Source organism: Botrytis cinerea, chromosome 4 (genome assembly GCF_000143535.2).
Source record: "Botrytis cinerea B05.10 chromosome 4, complete sequence".
In the NCBI taxonomy this organism is placed as follows: Eukaryota; Fungi; Ascomycota; class Leotiomycetes; order Helotiales; family Sclerotiniaceae; genus Botrytis; species Botrytis cinerea.
Window position 1 is genome coordinate 851,246 of NC_037313.1, and position 20,200 is coordinate 871,445.

General features: G+C 42.5%; 7 protein-coding genes across 7 annotated transcripts; 3 read left to right on the forward strand and 4 right to left on the reverse strand.

Annotated features, from left to right (window-relative positions):
* Positions 1-181: 181 nt before the first annotated feature.
* On the reverse strand, positions 182-2,953 carry BCIN_04g02290 (hypothetical protein). The gene is made up of 4 exons (XM_024692449.1): positions 2,384-2,953; positions 1,637-2,318; positions 1,234-1,587; positions 182-1,183 (listed from the first exon to the last, which is right to left on the reverse strand). Exons 1-4 carry the CDS (start codon positions 2,646-2,648, stop codon positions 436-438), a joined length of 2,049 nt encoding a protein of 682 aa, XP_024548224.1. The 5' UTR covers positions 2,649-2,953; the 3' UTR covers positions 182-435.
* A 1,004-nt stretch (positions 2,954-3,957) lies between these two features.
* BCIN_04g02300 (hypothetical protein) lies at positions 3,958-6,156 on the forward strand. The gene is made up of 3 exons (XM_024692450.1): positions 3,958-4,952; positions 5,007-5,444; positions 5,518-6,156. The coding sequence occupies exons 1-3, from the start codon at positions 4,725-4,727 to the stop codon at positions 5,983-5,985; spliced, it is 1,134 nt and encodes a 377-aa protein (XP_024548225.1). The 5' UTR covers positions 3,958-4,724; the 3' UTR covers positions 5,986-6,156.
* A 1,398-nt stretch (positions 6,157-7,554) lies between these two features.
* Positions 7,555-9,294, reverse strand: BCIN_04g02310 (hypothetical protein). Its single transcript, XM_024692451.1, has 4 exons — positions 8,959-9,294; positions 8,761-8,908; positions 8,582-8,700; positions 7,555-8,532 (listed from the first exon to the last, which is right to left on the reverse strand). Exons 1-4 carry the CDS (start codon positions 9,106-9,108, stop codon positions 7,753-7,755), a joined length of 1,197 nt encoding a protein of 398 aa, XP_024548226.1. The 5' UTR covers positions 9,109-9,294; the 3' UTR covers positions 7,555-7,752.
* Positions 9,295-11,100: 1,806 nt separating this feature from the next.
* Positions 11,101-12,948, forward strand: BCIN_04g02320 (hypothetical protein). Its single transcript, XM_024692452.1, has 2 exons — positions 11,101-12,137; positions 12,214-12,948. Exons 1-2 carry the CDS (start codon positions 11,156-11,158, stop codon positions 12,708-12,710), a joined length of 1,479 nt encoding a protein of 492 aa, XP_024548227.1. The 5' UTR covers positions 11,101-11,155; the 3' UTR covers positions 12,711-12,948.
* Positions 12,949-13,002: 54 nt separating this feature from the next.
* Positions 13,003-14,645, forward strand: BCIN_04g02330 (hypothetical protein). Its single transcript, XM_001557240.2, has 2 exons — positions 13,003-13,975; positions 14,069-14,645. Exons 1-2 carry the CDS (start codon positions 13,171-13,173, stop codon positions 14,500-14,502), a joined length of 1,239 nt encoding a protein of 412 aa, XP_001557290.1. The 5' UTR covers positions 13,003-13,170; the 3' UTR covers positions 14,503-14,645.
* Positions 14,646-14,722: 77 nt separating this feature from the next.
* BCIN_04g02340 (hypothetical protein) lies at positions 14,723-16,829 on the reverse strand. Its single transcript, XM_001557239.2, has 3 exons — positions 15,956-16,829; positions 15,616-15,901; positions 14,723-15,544 (listed from the first exon to the last, which is right to left on the reverse strand). Exons 1-3 carry the CDS (start codon positions 16,032-16,034, stop codon positions 15,445-15,447), a joined length of 465 nt encoding a protein of 154 aa, XP_001557289.1. The 5' UTR covers positions 16,035-16,829; the 3' UTR covers positions 14,723-15,444.
* Positions 16,830-16,990: 161 nt separating this feature from the next.
* BCIN_04g02350 (hypothetical protein) lies at positions 16,991-20,125 on the reverse strand. Its single transcript, XM_024692453.1, has 3 exons — positions 19,424-20,125; positions 18,332-19,372; positions 16,991-18,283 (listed from the first exon to the last, which is right to left on the reverse strand). The coding sequence occupies exons 1-3, from the start codon at positions 19,706-19,708 to the stop codon at positions 17,555-17,557; spliced, it is 2,055 nt and encodes a 684-aa protein (XP_024548228.1). The 5' UTR covers positions 19,709-20,125; the 3' UTR covers positions 16,991-17,554.
* Between the last annotated feature and the right edge of the window lie 75 nt (positions 20,126-20,200).

A 20,200-nucleotide genomic window follows, 5' to 3' on the forward strand; every position in this document is an offset into this window, starting at 1 on the left:
GGTCTAAACTCAAGCGCAGAATCCTTGATATCTAGATCTGGATCGGAAAAGACTGATTCTAAGCGCTGATCAAGATTATTTTATAGCGAGGCGGCAATCATGGAGGTCAAAGACCAACCCAACTTTGGGTAGTTAATTTACGGTGTGGTCTAGAGAACAGGGGCACAGAGCAGGAACACAATAAACTCTCAAAAGTATCGTAGTTTTAATTTCGACTAAATCCATCCAACCGCGTTGGCAAACCGATATATAACATCCAGAAAATAGACGAACGTGAGTTTGGGCGTTCGTAATAATAAGTAAGTAATAATATTCCCCCTCAACATATCCTCGTTTGAAAACGCCAAAACTCATGTATATATACAGGCACATCATACGCTCGCTAAGAAAAAAGTGATATAGCGCTGAGATGGAAGAAAGCAAAATAAATTATCGTCAAGAAGAATAATATGTCTCGTGTATTGGGGTTATCTTTTTCGAGGTCATTCTTCCTAATGTTGAATATGTTGGTGTGGGAGATGCAGAAAATATAGCACTTTCGCCGTCCAATTCCGTTGGTACTGGTGAAAATTGATTATTTTGAGATGTAGGACTAAAACTTTTCTGATCCTGAGGTGGTGAATTTGGATGGTGCCAGGTATTTGTGTATGGGGGTACTCCATCTGGATTTGGATTGTAGACTGAATGTCTATCGGCATTAACCGTTGTATAGTTTCCTAAACTCGAGTTGGTCCCGGATAGCTCGACTGCATCAGGAGGAGCATGTGAAGGAAGTACTTGATATGCTGCCGTACTTCGTTGTTGCGCAATGTGAGGATTTTGAGGATCATAACTACGATCGGGTCGTTGTGGGTACATTTTGCTTGCGTTCCCAGAGCCATATGCAGGTACAATTGGTGCAGATACTTCTGGTACGTGGGCGCGAATCTTACGGATACGAAAGATGCAGAAGCATGCAGCGAGAAGGCCAACAATTCCAACGACTACTCCCACGACAATTCCAACAATTGCACCAGGGCCCAACCTATTTGCAGAAGGGTTGGACGTTGAAGAAGCAGTTGCAGTGGTAATTGCTCTAGTGGGTGTACGATTCACGGCAGATGCTTTTTGTGCAAAGTATACACTCAGATCGCCGTTTTGAAACCCAGTAGAAGGAGCTTGCATAGTTGCGCCGCCTGTAGGACTATGTCATTGTCAGCATTTTGTCTCAGACTTTGGGCTATCAATACGTACGATCCACCAATAACAGATATTATAGCTGAAGGTACGGCGTATGAGGTAAGATTCGGCTGATAGGTGTTCCATGGATTGAACGAAGCCTGACCTGGGGCTGGTTCGTTGAGATCGACATTATGCGTTCCCCAAGAAGGTGGACTATCACAAGTAGACTGATCCTTTGGAAATGATCCACCCACAATGAGCATCTGAGCTCCATTGACCACATTGCAGCTCAACATGTTATGTGGTCTTGCAGAACTTGAAGGGTTTTCCCACCACTTAATCCACGTAAATGAAGGAAGACTGAGAATATAGAGATCGTCATATCCCGAAGAATTTGCTCCAAATCCTGCACCTCCATACATATAACTTAATATATCAGCAAGAATTCATAATAACATGACGATGTGATACTTACATGTTGTATGACGACTGGTCAGCTGCCCAAGTAGCACCTGCGCAAAACCTCCTCCTGTCTCCAGGAATATCTCCAGTCGCATTCTGAGTGTACCATTGAGAACTTTGAATGTCGTAAATATGAATCTGGTTCATCGGTGATGATACTACTGTCTCATTGTTATATGGCGTTTGTATACCTCCAAAATAGACCAGAACCCCGGTGCGGCTCGCCGGCAGATACACCATGGCGCCCTCTGCTCTTCCAATCTGATCTGGCCCAGTATTGTTTGTCCATGTTCCATACTGATAGTCATACTTGATCAAGCCGCTTGTTGCAAGAGGTGGTCCAGTCCATCCCGGAATTGATGCATTGCTTTGCCATCCACCAAGCATATAACCCTGCCCTAAATCGGAAATACCAACCCCCATGCCATACGAAACGCTCGTAACACCATTGTTAGGCGAACCAAAATTTTCCCATTGGTTATACAGTAGATCGTATGAATAAAGATTGGGTGAACTTGGTGAACTGCCGAAGTTGTCGCCGCCGAAAAGATAGAATCTCTTGTTGACTTCATCCCCCCAAAGTACACCCCCACTCACATTCGGTATCGAAGCATTCTTTGAAAGATTTGCGTGTAACTGAGGCATTCCTGGCCCCGCTGGACTTGTGTCGAGATCATTGTATAAAAGCCAAGAGTCTATCGTACCATCAGTTATGTGATTCATGAGCCATTAATTTTTTTCTTTGCCGATGAGCACTTACTGGAGTAATTAGCTGGATTCTGAGACAATGGATTCCAATCAAGCATGCCACCATCGATAAGTAATTGTCGATCAATGACAGTCGTTTGATGTCCCCATCTCCTACAAAAATCGTTCAAAGGATCTTTCTGTTGCCACGACGGCTGCACCAAACAAAGCAAAATAACCAGTATCGCAGACATAGATCCAGTCAATTGTCCGTCCCAGAAAAGAAGTAATGAGCTAGAACATTGTCGTCGCCTCGAAAGTCGTAAGGAACTCGCCATATCTAAGTGCTTAGAGTTGTATATTCATCAATAGTTCAGAGGGTGAGATATTAGGAAGAACCTGTGGCCACAGGTGGGTGATTACGGCCGATCTAAAGATTAGAAAGAAGGATTCACAAGATGAAGATGACTGAAAGCAATTTTGCACAATAGGTCATCACGAAGGATTCAGTCCGTTCTATATGTGTAATAATCGAGACTGATAGAGTTTTCCAGCATATTTCTAGCGATTGGCACTCAGCCCTCCCGTGAATCTGGGAGATACATAAGCCTCCATGTCAAGTTCAGGTTACCTTGACTTGATCATGTCGAGATTACATCTAGTCCCTCAAACACAGGTTTGTTCCCTTGACAATGTGACATTGAATTTCTAGAATAATTGCGGTATGTAAGACTTTCGTGTCAATGGAAGCTACCAATTAAAGTAAGAATCTCACTTTGAGGTAAGGCGCAGCTAAAGGATGACTGCACTGCAGGGGCCCATCGTATACCTCAGCTTGCATAGCAACACCAAAGCAATTTTCAATTGTTTTTTTACACTGCCAACAATGAACTATACATTGTACATGTACACGATGATTTGTTGGAATTTCGACTTCGAATCCGTATTCAATGCATCATAATGCAAAACACAAAAAAGAGTAGTACTACGTGCAAGCACAGCATTCGTTACTCAAATGCATGGAAGATTTGATAATGATTCCAATGTGTACCGATTTGTACCACTTCGAATCCATGAAACGTCGTGGGATCCCGCCACTTCCTTCGTCTCCCACTCATTTACCGTGTGTGAGATAAGAACACCAAATGATTCCAACTAAGGGCAAAAAACTGAAAGGCAGAGAGGTCTATGAAGGAAATCTTGGGGTCGAGGGTTTGTCAGAAGCCACTGTGGATGAGATGAACAATTCCTACAATTCATAATAATCGATCGGTCTCCCCCACTCCTACAATGAATGTGTTTTGCAACATCATCGGTTTCCACTGCAAAGCTCAACGGATTTGTCGAAGATTGAAAGACACCAACGACACTAGATGTTGGTTTTTCATTGTAGTGGCTAGTAGAAGTCGGTCTAGAATGGGGGCTTGAATAAGTTGATGGGATGTTACCGTGCTATAACACACATATCGGCAAGGGAAGAGGAAAGAGGATACAAAAATAAGTAATAAGTCTTCTCGACTCTACTGTTTGTTGGGTGCGACGTGAATTGGAGAGAGTAATGATATGATCTAAAAATGTACACAATACTTCGAACTGTTTTCACGTGATGTCTCATTTGCCAAGCCCCCAGCATTTTCTTCCAATCATGACTCGTGACTAGTAAGCGCCCTCGATTCACTTATCTACTTAAGTATTGACTTACCAACCAAGTAGCTAGATGAGTCTTTGATATCTTGATATGCTACTTATTAGGTAGGTATCTGATTGAGTTGGATCGAGGTGTGTCTACTTGAAAAGTATCTAGCCAACACACCAATGACACCACCCCACCAACGAGATACCAACAGAACTGCATAGATCCTCCTCTTCTTGCCGTTTCTTATTGCATCGTTTCTTTCATATCTTTGCTCTGGTTGTATCCTTGAATCCTAGAATTTTGCAACATGTTTGTTTGATTGTTCGTTGGCCATCGCCAAGTAACTTCAAGTTCGAGAAACAACTGTAGGATCAATGTAGCCTCAAGAGTTAGAGCACTTTGACAATATATGTTGTTTCCCTCATCCCCTTCATCTCCTTCGTCTTTTTGTTTTCACTCAAACCCGTTGGTTTTGTGGCAAGCTTACCACCCAATTATAGAAACATACACCTCCTAAGCCCTCAAGCGCGTAAATCCTTCAACTCCCATTCAACGAGGGTCTGCGGACAGGCTGACACTATTCTTGGCACGTCCTCATAAAGCCACATCATGCCTCCCCGGAAAATTAGAGTTGCATTCTGATGGTTCATTCGCTTTGTTATTAGTATGGCATAGATATTTTCTTTTTTGGTTGCGTTGCTCAATACCCTTGCTTTATCCATTTCTCCACGATCCTTATACCCTTGCCTCAATTAGCCACTCCTTTCATCTTTCTAGAATGTCTTATTCATTTGCTTTCGATGATGCCCCACAAGTTCTGAATCTCTTTTCCGAATGGTTATGTTGGTGTATGCTTTGGGCTGGTATCAAAGTCTATTCGCTCATTTCCCGAAAGAAAACACCTTATGTCCGAGGAGATGATTTCGAGGAAGAATCAACAAGTCTTGCATTTTTCATCGTTACATCTAGTGTCTGTGCATCTCTTGTTGAAGTGAATTGGATACTGGTTTGTCCCCAATTGTCCTTCAATTTGTTACTCAGACTCTGAATCTTCCTGCAGCCGTTCCTTACTCCAACGCTCTACTTTGTCACTCGGAATAATGATTCCGGTCATCATGTTCTTCCTAGCAATTCCAAATCCGAAGAATCAGAATACCCAACCAATTATGGCCACAATCTAATATTTTATATTCTTGTCGCCATTTCAACTAGTGTTCTCTTTCTCCCCTTAGCATACAACCCTATCACTATCGGTTTGGGCCTCATTTTCCTCATCTGCCAGACGACCATCTATTCACGTCTAAACTCGCCCTCTAGTACCTGTGATGAAGTCCCTTCCGTGCATCAGCTCTTTTTGGACCTGGAAGGGACATGCTGCTGGGTAGTTTGCTTCCTAACTGTTATACTCCTGGTTTCACAGCAACAAAGTCCCGGAATTTTCAGTCTCTCGATTTGCAGTATCTCCAAGGCATTCTTGTGGGCGGCTGTCATAATCCTTGTGAGTTTTACATTGCGTTTAGCAAATGCCCTTTCTTCATACCGATCACCCTCAGTACTAATGACTATCACAGTGCAATGGAGGCTATGCTTGTACCTTGACTCTCGTGTCTACCTTTGGACTCTCTACCATATACATACACGTACTTCCTTCTTCAGCTTTAGCCGTACTTTCGTGTCTTTCTGCGCTTCTTGTTCTAACTCATTTGATATCCACCTTGCCACGGAAATGTTCTACACGTCCGATTTTAGGCTTTTTCGCTATTTTCCCCATCATTGCGCTTCTCTTGCATTTTGGAATCCCTGAGACAATTGAAGCCTTTTCCAAACTAGTGAATGGGTTGCTTTCCCAGACTCGCTGCGCAAATAACCAGGACACTCTGGGTAATGCTACCGATATTGTTCAGGCAATTATGGACGAGCCTTCTCGACTTGTGGCAGAATTCGGTCCTAGAGATGAACTAAAATCGTGGCTAGATGCCATAATTAGATTTTCGAAGTCGTGTACAGCTCCTACTGCTGTGACTGTCGAGTTACGATAGCATTTGTACACTTTATTGTTTCCTTATAACAGAAATTTATTACATATTCTGCACAAATTCACATCATCATCATAGATATAGATTATAGACAGCATTACAGTTGACATCGAAATAAATTTTCGAAGGGAAGGATAGAATGTCACAAAATATATAAATATGTTTTTCATCACAAACGTTCATCAACTCGTACATCTTGTGTCATCGGCACATTTTCCGGGCCATGATCCGGAAAGTTTTCCTTGTTCCCACGCGTCCTCTCAACTATCACAAGAATGTTCGCCCCCGAAAGCCCCCAGGCCTTAATGCAGGTACCAAAGTTGTTCCTGAATCCTTATCGCTTGTTTATTCAATCAATTGGTTTCAAAATAGCTTACTAATGCATCTTGCACGCCGAGCACATTCCATACTGCAAGGATTAGAGTGGTGAAATGAATAAATCTAGACTGAGTAAATACAGACTTTCAATATTGGGAAGGTAGTGTTCTTTTTCCTCCAATTACTCTTCATCTGCATACAGCACGACTTCTTTGCAAAGATAACATGAAAAATCTTGATCCTGAGCAATCCTTGGATTGCGGACGTCACAGCATACTGTGCATCAAACCAACGGTTTTCAATTGTGGAAAAGCAAGGAAGACTACGCTTCGAACATCCCAAACAGTCGATTGATTACAGAGTATCACGAAGCACAGTTTCATATCACGCAGTGAAATATATTTGTAAGCTCAAAATTGATTAAAACCGAGATTATGCAAGCAAGCGGGAGGAGACATGAGGAAATTTTTCCGTCGATATAATGGATGTGCAGAATGATTCTATCAACCCCAAAATGTGTCGGGATATTATCATCATTCCTGGAATAATCTACTGTTGTGATGTTTTGGAGCGAAAACAAGAACGTGGGTGGGTATATGGTTATTTCTTGGGGAAATCCTTCGTGGTTCATGAGTGATGCAGTGTATCATGATTCCATTTTTATAATGCAGTGTTATATACTGTCACATCGGTCATGCAAGTGCCCTGGCTCATGTTGATGTAGTACACGTATCGAATGTCTATCGATGTTACATCAAGACTACTTTGATAAACTAGTGGGCGGAGCTTTGAGTGTGTCAAGCTAATTATTGTGTAGAGTGAAAAAGGGGTTACACAAGCTCTATGTTCATGCAAAGGAACTATTTATGTTGTATTGGGACACCGCATTGAAATTCTGCGCATTCACCTGTGTCTTTGAGATGAACGAAGAGGTGATTTTAAAGGATTTGTCTATGGAATATAAACGTAGTGCTTGGCAGGCAACTTCAAGAGTTATGTGCTTAGAAGTTCTCTTTTTGTTCTTTCCCCTTGAGATTGTGTGGAACACTTTCTATTTCGGAGTACTTCTTTATTCGCCGGGAAGTCAGCCTGGTTCAATAGCTGCTTTATGAGGGGAATGCCTTTCCTGAATACTCCTTGATGCAGGTGAAGATGGAAGTTCGAAGGTCTTCCCCATCGCCGAACTTCATATACCATTGGAATTCATGAATATGATCTCAGAGTAGAGGAAGTTTGGACTAGATCATTAGATGTTGATCACGCGCCTCACGGCGCAGATTGAATTAAAAGGATACGTCGCCAATGGAGCAACTAGCAATCATAAACTGAGCTGCTGCGGACCTAAGAGAAAATAGATATCTCCATTGAACCTCTTTTACTACGTCCATATCCTACTAATACAGCTTTTTTTTTTTAATTATTCATAAAAAATCAAATCAAATCAAGTCGCGTTTAGTGGCGTTTAATACCCCTCCTTTGCTTCATCTTTCTTTTTGGAAAGACTGAGCCTGGTCCAAAATCCGGTTCGCCACCTAGTGTCCCAAGTATGTCTCCCACATAATTAGTAGCTTCAACACCCCCAGAAAATGTACTATTCCAGCCACTCACAATACCCTCAACTACCTTCACACCAGCTAAATATATGTTCTTGATAGATGGGTCATAGCCTTGGTCTTGTTCGAAAAGATTATCCAAGATAGTTTGATTGGCATGAGGACGATCAAAGTCTGATGCGGTACGCATGATAATGATACGGGAGAAATCGACGAGACTGTTAGTAGCGGCTCGGAGAAGAGCTTCCAGCGTGGCGTTATCTTCTTGTTGAGTGGTGCAGTAAATACCACTCCCATTCGTCCACAAAGAGGTAGTATTTTCAAAAGCATCAGCTAGTAGTTCTCCAGTGAAGTAGACATCGGAGGTTGCAGTGTCGCAAGCCACAACTGAAGGCGGTTGAGCGCCGAGAGCATATGCTTCTGTGGCACCGTATAGAGCTCGATAGCTCATTGCATCGGCGGTATCGTTAAGAACAGCCTTTCGGGCAAATTCCATGGCAATCTGGCGTAATGGTTCATTGACTTCGAAAACTTCAGTGCCGTAGATTTCAGTCACTGTTTCCGTGGGCGAATAAGATCCTTGAGGCCAATATCCAGTGGTCCAATTAGAAGGCATTTCTCTGGCGTCCATTTCGTATTGAAGAGCTACAGATACAGCAAAACGGGAAAAGGTTACAGACTTGGTTGAATTAGTAGAATACTCGAACAGGAAGATCATTGATACTTACACCAATAGTGGCTACCTTGGGAGACACACCTGCAATGCCCGCAATGAGGAAATAGGTCTGGCTCAAGTCGAAAAGGGGTGAATAAGCAATCGAATTGATCGTCACAGCAGCATTAATTTCTGGAATTGTCAGCTAGACTCAAGGAAATTTTCGTGGCGAATAAGAAATAAGCTTCTTACCTCCTTCTCCGGTTACAACTTGGCAAATTTCTCCGTCCTGTGTACAATGTACCTCGGGGAAAAGTGGACTTATTCCAGGCACAGTGATATTCCTAGCCAGAATATCAAATTCTTTGATCCCATACCATGCATCTCCTTCATCTGAAAACTAAATTCCGGGTTAATTGCCGGATACTCAAACTGTGGTCTCTTACTCACCATGTCTATAATGAAGACTTTTGGTGTGATTGGTTTGGCATGAGTGCCATTTAAAGATTTTGTACGGAGTTGAGAAGAGGCATCTGGAGTTCGTGAAGCTGCAGTAAACGAACTGAGACAGACAGTCGCGATGAGATTGAGAAGACGCATCTTGAAATAACTCTACAAGGACAGTGCAAGAGATCACGAGCAAAAGCGCGAGAAAGAATTGAAAGGGTTCAAATTTATGAGCTACATCGCGACTATTTGTATACTTCTTTACGTCTTCATCCTAGGTGAAGATGTCATGAGGAGTGGGCATGCTGACGACGATGATTTGAAGACAGCTTCTGCATCTAGAATTAGTGGGGTTGATGCATGCTTATCTGGAGGGCAGGGGCCCCTGCTGTTCAGATACGAGAAAGTATTTAGTCACGCTACGATTAATGGAGTAAGTCTACCCGTTAGTCAGGAACTCCATTCTTGATCGCAAAGAAATCTTGATTCTACTATTACTATCGACACTGGTAATAAAGTTCAACTAAGCTTCGATAAGAGAAAGCAAGATTACCAATTCCACAACTCCCGGTTCTACTTCCTATCATTCACCATAAAGTCATAAGTCTAAACCGAAATCCTGATATCTAATGCTCAAATTCCAGGATTACGAGACGGAATCCACCTGGCTACTTGCAAACTTAGAGACATCAACCCAGCCTTCACCGTTAGGTCTTTTTCTACTACCTTCATAAACATGATTCAAATAAATCTCAGCCTCTATACTCAATCCCAACAATTGATCTTCTGATCCCCAATCAACCATTACCGTAAGACAAATCGGGATCTTCCTTCAATAGGCATCTCAACGGGATCAACATATTCAACAGGAACACTAATCGCAGGATTGCCACACCTATTTGTAATCCACACGTACCGCACTACGAAAGGCAGTAGTTCCTTTCGTAGAATCGTATTTGAGATCTTTTTCAGATTTGATATCTCATCTGGCATAGGGCACGTTGGAGTCACAGCAAGCAATCCCGAATACTTCTTGAGCAAAAACACAAGATGTTGCATGAGAATATTACGAATTTGCTGTGCGAGAAGGTAGTCTTGAGCAGTCATTCGTGCACCAACTCCAAGAGCTATTGTTTGCAGGGTTGAGATTGACAAGCCATGAAGTTGAGGTAGGCTTTTGATCCGGAAGATGATGGGAACGCGGATGAATGGCTAGTACGGCCAGAATAGTGGATATATGAGCATTTGCCCTTCGGGTATGTAGGGGAGTGTGATGTCGATCACTTTATAACCTAGTTGGTTCTGATAGTACTCTATGGCTTTTTGGCAGACTTCAAGAACTGGAAATTCGGACCGCGCAAACCATGGTTTATAAATGCCTAAAAAGCTTGGCTGCAAAACCGCGGTAATAATTTTTCTTGGGGGTGCAAAGGATTGGGAAATCGTATCGGAAGGATCTGGTTGCGCAAGAACTCGATACACGGCTTCTAGATCCACAATAGAAGATGCGCAGGGGCCAGTGACAGCAACAGTACTTGACGTGTCTTCTATGCGGCTATATGTAGGTTTCAATCCTTAAACTCCGGAGAAAGCAGCGGGGATGCGGATGATTTCGCCTGAAAAAGTGAAGGTTGCCAATCCGGTTACTACAGTGTAGGCTGAATTGGATGAAGAGCCTCTTGTATAGTAACTTCGGTTGTATGGATTTCGAGGAGTTCCTCGGTATGGATTCAGGTCTGTAGTGTCTCTGTTATACTCGTACATGTGAGAGAGGAGACTTCCATAAAGTTATGATAATTATGTCATATCAGACGAAGTGATATGCGATCTGTGTACTAACATTCATTCACCTCCGCCGTTCAAATTCCCAACTGTTATATAAGAACCTGGACTAGTTTTCGATGATTACTACATAAAACAAGTCAATATTTTCAACAGAATTAAGACTTCCGGCACGCAGTTATTTGAGAAACTCATTCTTGTCTCTAATAAAGAGAGATATTAGCTCGAATATCTGTATTATTGCTAGTAATTTTGCACATGCCTCGCACGTGAATCTCACGCTGTGTAACCATGCAGATCCAAAGCTGACTCAGGTCTTCAACACCTGCACACTAGGAATAAATGCAGAGAAATTTTTTTGCCGACATTGAAAATATTTACAAGTTTAATTAAAATTTAAGAAGTCTTCCAACCAACGATGGCTCGAAAGAATGTCTCAAACATGCCGCGAGCTGACTCGGCTGTTCCCCCGAAGCAAAAATCTCGACGAGGACAAACTCTGCGGGCAGTGAAACCGAGAAGAACTGGGAATAAAACTAAAATAGGATCCGAAGCGATCAACACAGTACCCATGGGACAAGGACCAGTTATGAGGTTGGCTGATGGAAGTTTGCAAGCAGCTATTGAGAAAGCAAGACCAGAAATAGTCACCAACGTCGATGTTGAAGTTATAGAGTTGAGAAAGAGTCTGGCTGTGGTACATGAAGATTCTGTCGAAGCAACCGTCGAGAAACTATATAAGAGTGGTCACACTGGCGAGCAAGAAATCGATTTTGTCCCTAAGTTCGAGGAGGAAAATGTTACGGAAATTGCGGACACATTTGCAGAGGTTGGAACTCAGACCAAACTCGATTCTTTTGATTTCGCGATGAATATGTTTAAAGAAATGATGGAACAGAGCGAGAGGAACCAGAAGAGAAGACACCGTGAAAATGAAGAGAGTCAAGAAAGAAGATATCAAGAATTACGCGCCATGATCACGAAACAGAGGGATGTGGATCCCGAAGTCTGCGGATCTAACAGTCCAGAGATTAATACCCGCGAAAGCTTTAGTAAATCTTTCGATAAGAACAAAGAGAGGGAATGTTGTGGTGTTGACAACGATAGCCATTCCGTCACCCACAATCCTAACATCTTTGCTGGAATAGATGACAAGACACTGGAGTTGGGTGACCGTTCTCTCAACAAATTTGCCGATAGTATTGATTTGTTGATCTCTTCGCTTGAGAAAACTAGTCTCCAGCATTCATACGAAATGAACGAATCTGGGTATATCAATCCGGATCACTCACGCTGGTTCAGATATCAACAAACCTCGACTGGTCAACACGTTGAATTATGTCAGCTCGTACCACAGGTTGTGCAAAGATATCCTATACGAAGAAAAAAAACAGCAATAGGTCAGTGACTTATAGACTCAGAGAATGAAGCTTCCTCAACAGTGTCCCGAATCGCGCTAACATATTGCTCGGTAAGCTCGGCTCAATGTAAATGGTCTTCATCGATGTACCGCAGCTAGTGGCTGGGATCAGCCTTTCCAAAACAACGATATCATATCGAATCTGGCCTGGACATTACAAGTGGAAGAACTTTGCAGGATCATCAATCATAAACTCCCTCATCGAAAAGATCTGGATAATGGATTTCCCAGCAGGTATCATGCATGTCATGCGGAAAAACAATTGATTGCTTGGTATCTTTGCGAAAATATATTCGCAGGATATCAAGTAAACATGCAACTACCAGATGCTTTTCCCTACCGAGAGACCAAAGCTTCAGTCCCACGAAGTATTCTTATAGTCGTCAGTCGAAAGATATGCAAAGATTGTGAGGAGTTTATTGAGAAGGTCAAAGAGCACTTTGAGATTTCCGATCACTTTCACGTGGAATCTCGAGTACATCTTGAGGATGTATTCAATAGGGAGAAGGCTAGCAAGTTGGTCGAAAGTTTCAACAAATCGAAAGCCTATTGAGTTTAGCATGTTCCTTGGATGGGCGATGAAGCAAATATGTGGTGAGACTGCTGGAAAGCCTTACGTTCTGGGATGTGCGTTACGGCGTCAGCCAATCCGAGTAGTTGGTCAAACATCCCATGATTTTCTTCCAAGTTCCATGGAAGAAATTCAATCAATAATAGACCCCGAGGCACTCAATTAGGCATTTTCGATCAAGGCAAAATATAAGGCTGACTGAAAAATCGCCCACACATCAAAATGGCTCATACTGTGCGACCATCCATAATGTTATAAGGCTGAGGCTGAGTCAGACTACCAACTGAGGTGAGGGGCAATGGATTTGAATGCAACCTCAGAAATTGTATAATTCTACTCAGGATGCTGAGAAATCCTCGGCAGAACAAAGTGTCAATCAGATTTTGGAGAGATCATCAGCAACGTCTCTGTGACGAAAATCATAGACAAGGCCAGGGCTAAAATGGAGCTAGCAATGAAGAAGAGCTTGAATATTCTGGATGGAGAGAATATACCAGGGGCAGCTCACGATGAGAATAGTAGAGCCACTGGGTACACAAATATCGAGGAAAACACTGGTCTTAGTGATATTGAGGGGCCAGGACGGAGAATAGAACTCGTCAAGAGGAATGATTCGGAATCAGCTGTAAATGCAAATACAAGAGATGAGACAATTGCTCAAATAGGGAAAGGAAAGAAACATCGAAGCGACAGCGGTATTGGAATTTCGGAGGACCTCAAAGAAATCGCAAATTGCGTTGGTAAATTAAACCTTTCTGATTCGTACAACGAAGTCGAGCCGAGAGTGAGAGAGAAGAGCTTTTCTGATCTTTGGAACGAATTCCCTCAATCGACTGAGCCGTGGGTAATTCCAAATATTGACTTTTCCGAACTTGACAACATTTTCGAAGACTTGAATATTTCCATCGAGAAGAGTCGCAACATTGACCCGCAGAATGTCGATGCTGTGCATAACTCAAAGTGCCAAAACGCTTTTCGCACATTGATGATGAAAGCGGCTCTATGGGGAAGTTCTCATATCCCCGACATTTCAAAAGTACCAACAGCAGATGAAAAAGACGATAGAGACGAGAAGAAGAGTCTCAATCCATCTGCTCAAACTGCCCAGTTGAAGGCACCCATCTTTCAAACTTTCTTTGACGAACCCCTCTACTTTACAGATCATCGGAAGCGTTGCACTTCCTACCGGGAACTATTCATCAAGCGAACTTACCTTCTCGCACCTAGTCACAAATATAAAACAATAGGTAAGTTATTAATAACCCAAATATTCTTATTTTTCGATCCCCATGACTGTTCCTCAATTTTCACAACTTCCAAATTGACAATCTATGATTTAGCACATATAAATTTCGGTCATGATTCTCTTATATATCCACGGAGTGTGATCAGCGGCTGGGAAGACTGGACCAACAAAGTCAGAATTCTCTGCCGTAATATCGGTCATCAACTTGCTGTTGATGAAAGATTCGACCGTGACACGCCTGGCAGCTTTAACGCATGCCATGCCGAGAAGAAACTCGTTGCGTATTATTTCGCACAGGCTATCTCTTATTTGCCGGCGCTGATGGATGAAAATCATTTTCTTTTCCGCCCAACGCTTCCAGTGGTAGCTCCGCGTGGAGTCATTATTTTAGTCAGCAAACCTATATGTTACGACTGTAGAGCATTCATCAACGCAGTGAAGGATCACTACCAATTGCATAATCATTTCCATGTGCAATGGAAGAATAAGGATGAAGACGGCAATCATTACGAGGGGGATAGAGTTTGAGGATCTACATTTCAATGCAGTAGAAGTCTGATCACCGAACCCCGGGTTGTGGCATTGAACGTCGGGGACGCTGAATGTGTGCCGAATACATACTCTTTTGACAAATATGGCGATTTTGTCTACAATTGATGCTTTCATATGCAAAATTGGTTCTTTTTTAGTATAAGTTAGATATCGAGGAGTTGAATTTTTATATTTATATACAATGGCCTCATTTTTGTGTGTCAAAATTGAGAATAATATTGCATACTACGTACGCACCAAGGAAAAACTGAAGCCCGCAGAGATAAACCACACTTTAATTTAATCATCCTAAAAGCCATTTTTATCTTAAAGAACCACTTGAAGGCATAAGCAAATTGCGTACTTGAGTACTGCGTCAAAGTCGCTGTAGTTGAGCATTGGGAAGAGTAAAAGCAAAGATCAAAAACATCATTCGTGACTCCACAACAACAGATCGAATTATAATTATAATTATTCACACGTGACGAACAGGAATCAACTTAATAAGCTGTGCAATTACCAGGACAGTGATAAAAATCAATGCAAAAGTAAGAATTACATCAAGCTCGATAGAAGAATAAGATAGTGTGTAGACACAGATAATATCCCATCACCAAAACATTAACACAAACAAAAACATCTGACGATATCAGAACAAATATTCATATTATTCAACCGCATCACCACTAGCGAAACAAAAAGCAAGCAATTTTGGGTATAAAAAGTCGAACGCTCTCCCTTCTCCGCCTCCCCCAAATGCCCCCTTCATATCTCGTTTATCGTATTCTCGTATTCACCCCCCCAAAGCCAAACCCCAACCCTGTGCCAAACGCCCTCTTCCCATACTATCCATAACCATTATTTTCAAAAGACATTCATAGAAGTGAAGGTATCAAGCCTCGATGTGTATCCGTGCTGCCCGACATCGTGAGATGGTATTTAGACAGCGACTTCCATAGCAGGATCATGACGATCGCTGGATCGACTGCTGCGGGAAACGTGTAAAGCGGCCATAACGGTAGTGGCAAGGAACAACAACCTAATCACTCAACATTAGTTCACACTCTTACGCAAAATCGAAAAGATTTCCAAAAATGAAGAAATACATACCACAAGAAAGCAGCAAAGACATCTCCAGCAATGCTAGCTTGGCACACGCTCCAGTGGGAATGTCCACAGTTGACATTATTAAGCATAACAGCCAAGGCGACAAAGCCCGCAAACCAGAAGATCATGGTAACGGCCTCGGCAAATAGAATTCCATATTTATGTGCTGCAGTTGGGAAATGAGTGGGTGCGATAATGAGGTAGATGAGAGCGAGAATAGTCCAAACGGCTGTGAAGACGAGGAAGTTGACGGAATCGGGTGACCACCAGTAGGACCATGCGTCGGCAGCTGGATAGTGTTAGTAATGGGTACAGAGGTGATCTGAGGGAATTGTGCACATACCATAGGCCATCAAACCAAGGACGATGATGGAGAAGACCGCCTGCACGATGCGAAGAGGAAGGGTAAATGCGAAAGCCATGATTTCGGTATGATTATCGATGGAAAATTAATTTGAAGGTATTGTGTAAAATCTGATCTCCAAAGGATGATTTCTAGGGATATTGTAGATCGATATCTTTGATATAAATATTAAACTTGCCGAGAGATGAGAAATATGGGGGTATGGATCAAGTTTTGTTCGAAAAAAAAATTAAGTTTTGGAGGAGGCTGGTTATGGGTCTTTAGTTGTTGTTGTTATGTTTCAGTAGAAGTGACGATGAACTTATTTTTCGATACTTGCAGCTTGACCGAGTATTTAGTGTCCAGTATATATACCTATAGAAATAAGATCATCGTGTGTCCTCATGTGTTCCAGGATCCGTAGCAGTAGTTCATCATCGTATGTGAATGGTTGGCGGTGAGGTAATTGATTTGCAGATTGCAACGACAAGGGATTTATTTCAAGATTTTTCGACATTGTGGCAGTGTGCTACTCGTATGTCTTTTCCGCAGAAATCTTGACGCTTGGCAGAGATGACGTAGAAATAGAAATCAGGGTCCGAGGGTTTCGTTGGTGACGGCAGGGGGCTTGACCTTCAGGTGAACATGGGACCATGGGACTATGGGTTGCTTCATGTTTAATATATGGAGCCAATGAGCTGTCAAATCGTCCGAGCCACAAAGTATTCGTCCCAGTGCTACCACCAGGTTCTGGATGATTGGATGTGGGAAGAACAGAACATGAGAGACTCACTGTTGGTGACTCTTTGCCGACGAGAACTGATAAGGTTAGAATTTGAGGTTAGAACTTGAGGCTATTCAGACTATATTTACCAGAGGAAAAGATGCGAACAGATGAACAGATGAACAGATGAGCGGAAGAACGGAAGAACCCTGATTGCCTTAAATCTTTGCTAGTACTAATTGGGTCTAGCTTATGCACTCTTCGCACCGCAACTTTCAATATCACATAACATAATCAGATGATAGAATGGCTGTATTATTATACAAATTCCAACTGTTTTCAAAGAAGAGATCGAACCAGATAAGTATGTATGGCAATATTATAATTGTTTTTTCGATTGTGATTTGAAATCTCTAAGAAACAGGCTTTGTGCATCTCGGAGACTGCAGAACTCTTCTCGAATATACTATTACACGGATATTATTTCACCGTTGATATCTGTCGTGCATAGCGGATAGCTAGGTTAGTCTGCTTCTGTCTTGATATTAGATATTGGCGCAAACGGGTAGTTATACTTTCGCCAGAGTCTCCATGCTTTTGTCAATCCATTCCTCATTACTGCCATTCACTAACCGCAACGCATATAATCGTATAACTTTCGACTGCTTACCAGCAGAGCCTCGCTAGAAGTACAGACTCCAAGCAATATATAAGGCCCTCGCCTCCGATTAGTAAATAATTTCATATACGCTGGGCTCTTGTACGCTGGGAAAAGTTCACGACACATGCGCGCGGCTTGGCGTAATAGATCATAGTCCAGGCTTTTAATATTCTGGTTTCTGGTGCGACGGCCATATGATCCGGCCGGTCCGAACTCAAATTGGTAGTAGATCATCATTGTTGAATAATGGCAAATCTTCCTCCAATATATCGCACTTCTCCTCAAGTGACAACTCGTCATGGTCTAAGCCTTCAATGGCCAACAATAAATCATCATATTGTTCTTCATCCTCAAATTGACAACGGTGGCCGAAAAACATCTCTTCAGATTCCGACTCTATGGCCAACCTTTCCATTTCTTCATCGCTTAACAATGACTCAAAAACATCGTTATCCTCAAGGAGTAGATCTTCAAATTCATGGTCTGGCATACCTTCATCATCACTGAGTATATTGTCGAATGCCGAATTTTCACTGTGATTGCCCATAATCCATGGAAATTCATCGTCAACCATTGTTAAATCTTGTGTGTCAGCATCATTGACGATAGAGTCCAAGAGATCGCCATATTCGTCAACCCCCTCCGTCATAATATCATTTTCTGAAATCGGACGTTTATTGATGATCTGGCGGGCAGCTGATGGATCATATAACGTTCGTTGCATCATTGACCACAGTCGAGCTTTCACAACAGATGCCAGCCTTTTCTCAGAGCCTAGCTCACCATGTATCTCTTCATCAGTCTCTTCGTCGACAAATTCTGAGGTCGGCATGGTCGCAATCTGCTCAGTTTTCTGTCGTAGGCCTGGTGTCTGGGCATTACGTGTCAATGAAGTCATCATTTGAATGATCCTTGGGGTGTAGCGAGAATTGTGAGCTACCGACTATGCTACTTAGTAATTTAATTGAATTTGAAAAAGTGCTAATATTACCTTTTTGAAACCCGGAGAAAACATGAGTGGACCCAAGGCTGCAAGAGAAATCGCTGATATGTTCGAGATGTCGTCAGTCTTTACCCCCTTTGTCGTTCTCTGTCTCGTCTCGATTCCAGCAATCATAACATGTATCGCTGCAGTAACGAGCTTGCATGATGCTGTAGGATCAAGTACGTATGCTTCAACCTGAGAGCTGAAAGCTGCATTGCGCTTTTGGGAAACACTTCCAACAGTCAAGGGTTTCGATGATCGGTTGTTCAAAGTCTGAGCACAACGCTTTTCGTCGCTAGAGAGAAGCTGCATTTTGTCAAACGCCATATCTTTTGGTGACGTGGAAGTACCCTTTCGCTTGATTTCAAAACCAGGTTTCGTTCTTTGTGAAACTTTAGGAGCCTTTTTCATCCTTTTACGAGAATGACTCGAGGAAGCCGTGTGTCCAGAAGTTGGTGGGTATTCGGAGAATGGGCCCGAACTTATGAAAGAGCTCAATTGAGATAAAGCAGGTATAGCATTCAATATGACACTCGAGTATAAACTCTCAGAACACTCTTTCAAAATTTGGGAAATTTTTACTTTGGAGCTAACTTCAATGATTGATGGTGTGGCGAATACGCTTGCTTGAGTAGCTTGGAACCGTTTATCAGAGCTGGAATAACTTTTCAGAAGCGACGATATGTTTTCACTGGGGCCAAATTTGATAACCAAAGATTTGTTTGGCCTGCCTGGTTGTGCAATCTTCAATGTCTGGGAGGAGCCTTGGGCAACCACCGAATCTATGGGGAGTTGTTTTCGTCTTCTTGAAGTTTGACCCCCTCCAGACGTAGGTCGAAACAATAAGCGCACTTTTAGCTGTTCCATCTGAGCACAGAGTTGAGCGTCTGGTATCCTAATATCGGTAGTTGTACATGACCAAGGTCGAACGTCGAGAATTGGTGAATTTAAAGGCTCTTTATTGCTTAGCTGGAGAGAAATATTGGTCTTCCGTAGTGTTTCATTCTGCAAATGAAGTGTCGCGGATAATCCCAACTGTTCCCATATCTTCAAATAGTGAGCGAATCAATTTTTCCCTAGAGTGTTGATCTGACGAACCTTTGACTCTGCGACGAACTTGCCCAACAACTCGACAATGTGACTGTTTTGAGCCCCAAGCGATTCCTTCCCATCAAGACCAATAACGAAATCAACCCGGCATGAACTTCCACTGGCGACCCATATTTCCCCCGATGTTAACGCTTTCAGACATTCGTCGCCCGACAAGGTCTCCAGCTTCCCAGGCGGTAGTCTAATGACAACCTCGTACTCTAAATGTAGAGAGAGTTTGTCCGAGAGAGAAGAGAAAGCAACAGGACCAAAATTTAATGGCCTCAGGAGCATGATAGGAAACGAGATAAGCCTGATGAAAATAGTCGAGAACACCCTTGAAAACTCACGTCTGAAAAGGAATAATGGAACCAACAATTAATGAAAATGGCGAGGAAGATATAGAAATCGATTCAATGAAATCAGAAGACAGAGAAGAGAGAAATCGTAAAAAAAGAATGAACAATGAGAGATTGGATGAGGAGGAAGGTTAGTAGTGTAACACAGATGGTATATCAAATTGCATTCATCAAGGAGGATATATTGTCCTGATCGCATGATCTCCCATCAGACAAGATGCGGCATTCAGACGAGATAGGCATGGATGAATGAATGTGTGGATGTCACTGTCGCTGGCACATTGTGGTTGATAAAGAGAGGGAGGGAGAGAAACGGATAACTATGTGATTTTACGTGTGAGAGATAGAGATCACGTGGAGAGATAGGGAAGAGAGATAAATTGACTAATATTGAAAGTGGGGTTTCGGCAAAAGATACTGCCGTTGT

Coding starts and splice junctions, on each gene's coding strand:
- BCIN_04g02290 (XM_024692449.1), bottom strand. CDS start 2,648: ATGGCGAGTTCCTTACGACTTTCGAGGCGACGACAATGTTCTAGCTCA. Junction 2,319..2,383: donor GAATCCAGCTAATTACTCCA/GTAAGTGCTCAT, acceptor ATGGTACGATAG/ACTCTTGGCTTTTATACAAT. Junction 1,184..1,233: donor ATATCTGTTATTGGTGGATC/GTACGTATTGAT, acceptor ACAATGACATAG/TCCTACAGGCGGCGCAACTA.
- BCIN_04g02300 (XM_024692450.1), top strand. CDS start 4,725: ATGTCTTATTCATTTGCTTTCGATGATGCCCCACAAGTTCTGAATCTC. Junction 4,953..5,006: donor TTGAAGTGAATTGGATACTG/GTTTGTCCCCAA, acceptor ATCTTCCTGCAG/CCGTTCCTTACTCCAACGCT. Junction 5,445..5,517: donor GGGCGGCTGTCATAATCCTT/GTGAGTTTTACA, acceptor TGACTATCACAG/TGCAATGGAGGCTATGCTTG.
- BCIN_04g02310 (XM_024692451.1), bottom strand. CDS start 9,108: ATGCGTCTTCTCAATCTCATCGCGACTGTCTGTCTCAGTTCGTTTACT. Junction 8,909..8,958: donor AAGTCTTCATTATAGACATG/GTGAGTAAGAGA, acceptor CCCGGAATTTAG/TTTTCAGATGAAGGAGATGC. Junction 8,701..8,760: donor AGTTGTAACCGGAGAAGGAG/GTAAGAAGCTTA, acceptor TGACAATTCCAG/AAATTAATGCTGCTGTGACG.
- BCIN_04g02320 (XM_024692452.1), top strand. CDS start 11,156: ATGGCTCGAAAGAATGTCTCAAACATGCCGCGAGCTGACTCGGCTGTT. Junction 12,138..12,213: donor AAGAAAAAAAACAGCAATAG/GTCAGTGACTTA, acceptor TTGCTCGGTAAG/CTCGGCTCAATGTAAATGGT.
- BCIN_04g02330 (XM_001557240.2), top strand. CDS start 13,171: ATGGAGCTAGCAATGAAGAAGAGCTTGAATATTCTGGATGGAGAGAAT. Junction 13,976..14,068: donor TCACAAATATAAAACAATAG/GTAAGTTATTAA, acceptor TCTATGATTTAG/CACATATAAATTTCGGTCAT.
- BCIN_04g02340 (XM_001557239.2), bottom strand. CDS start 16,034: ATGGCTTTCGCATTTACCCTTCCTCTTCGCATCGTGCAGGCGGTCTTC. Junction 15,902..15,955: donor CCTTGGTTTGATGGCCTATG/GTATGTGCACAA, acceptor AACACTATCCAG/CTGCCGACGCATGGTCCTAC. Junction 15,545..15,615: donor GTCTTTGCTGCTTTCTTGTG/GTATGTATTTCT, acceptor TTGAGTGATTAG/GTTGTTGTTCCTTGCCACTA.
- BCIN_04g02350 (XM_024692453.1), bottom strand. CDS start 19,708: ATGCTCCTGAGGCCATTAAATTTTGGTCCTGTTGCTTTCTCTTCTCTC. Junction 19,373..19,423: donor AGTTCGTCGCAGAGTCAAAG/GTTCGTCAGATC, acceptor CACTATTTGAAG/ATATGGGAACAGTTGGGATT. Junction 18,284..18,331: donor TTTCTCCGGGTTTCAAAAAG/GTAATATTAGCA, acceptor TAAGTAGCATAG/TCGGTAGCTCACAATTCTCG.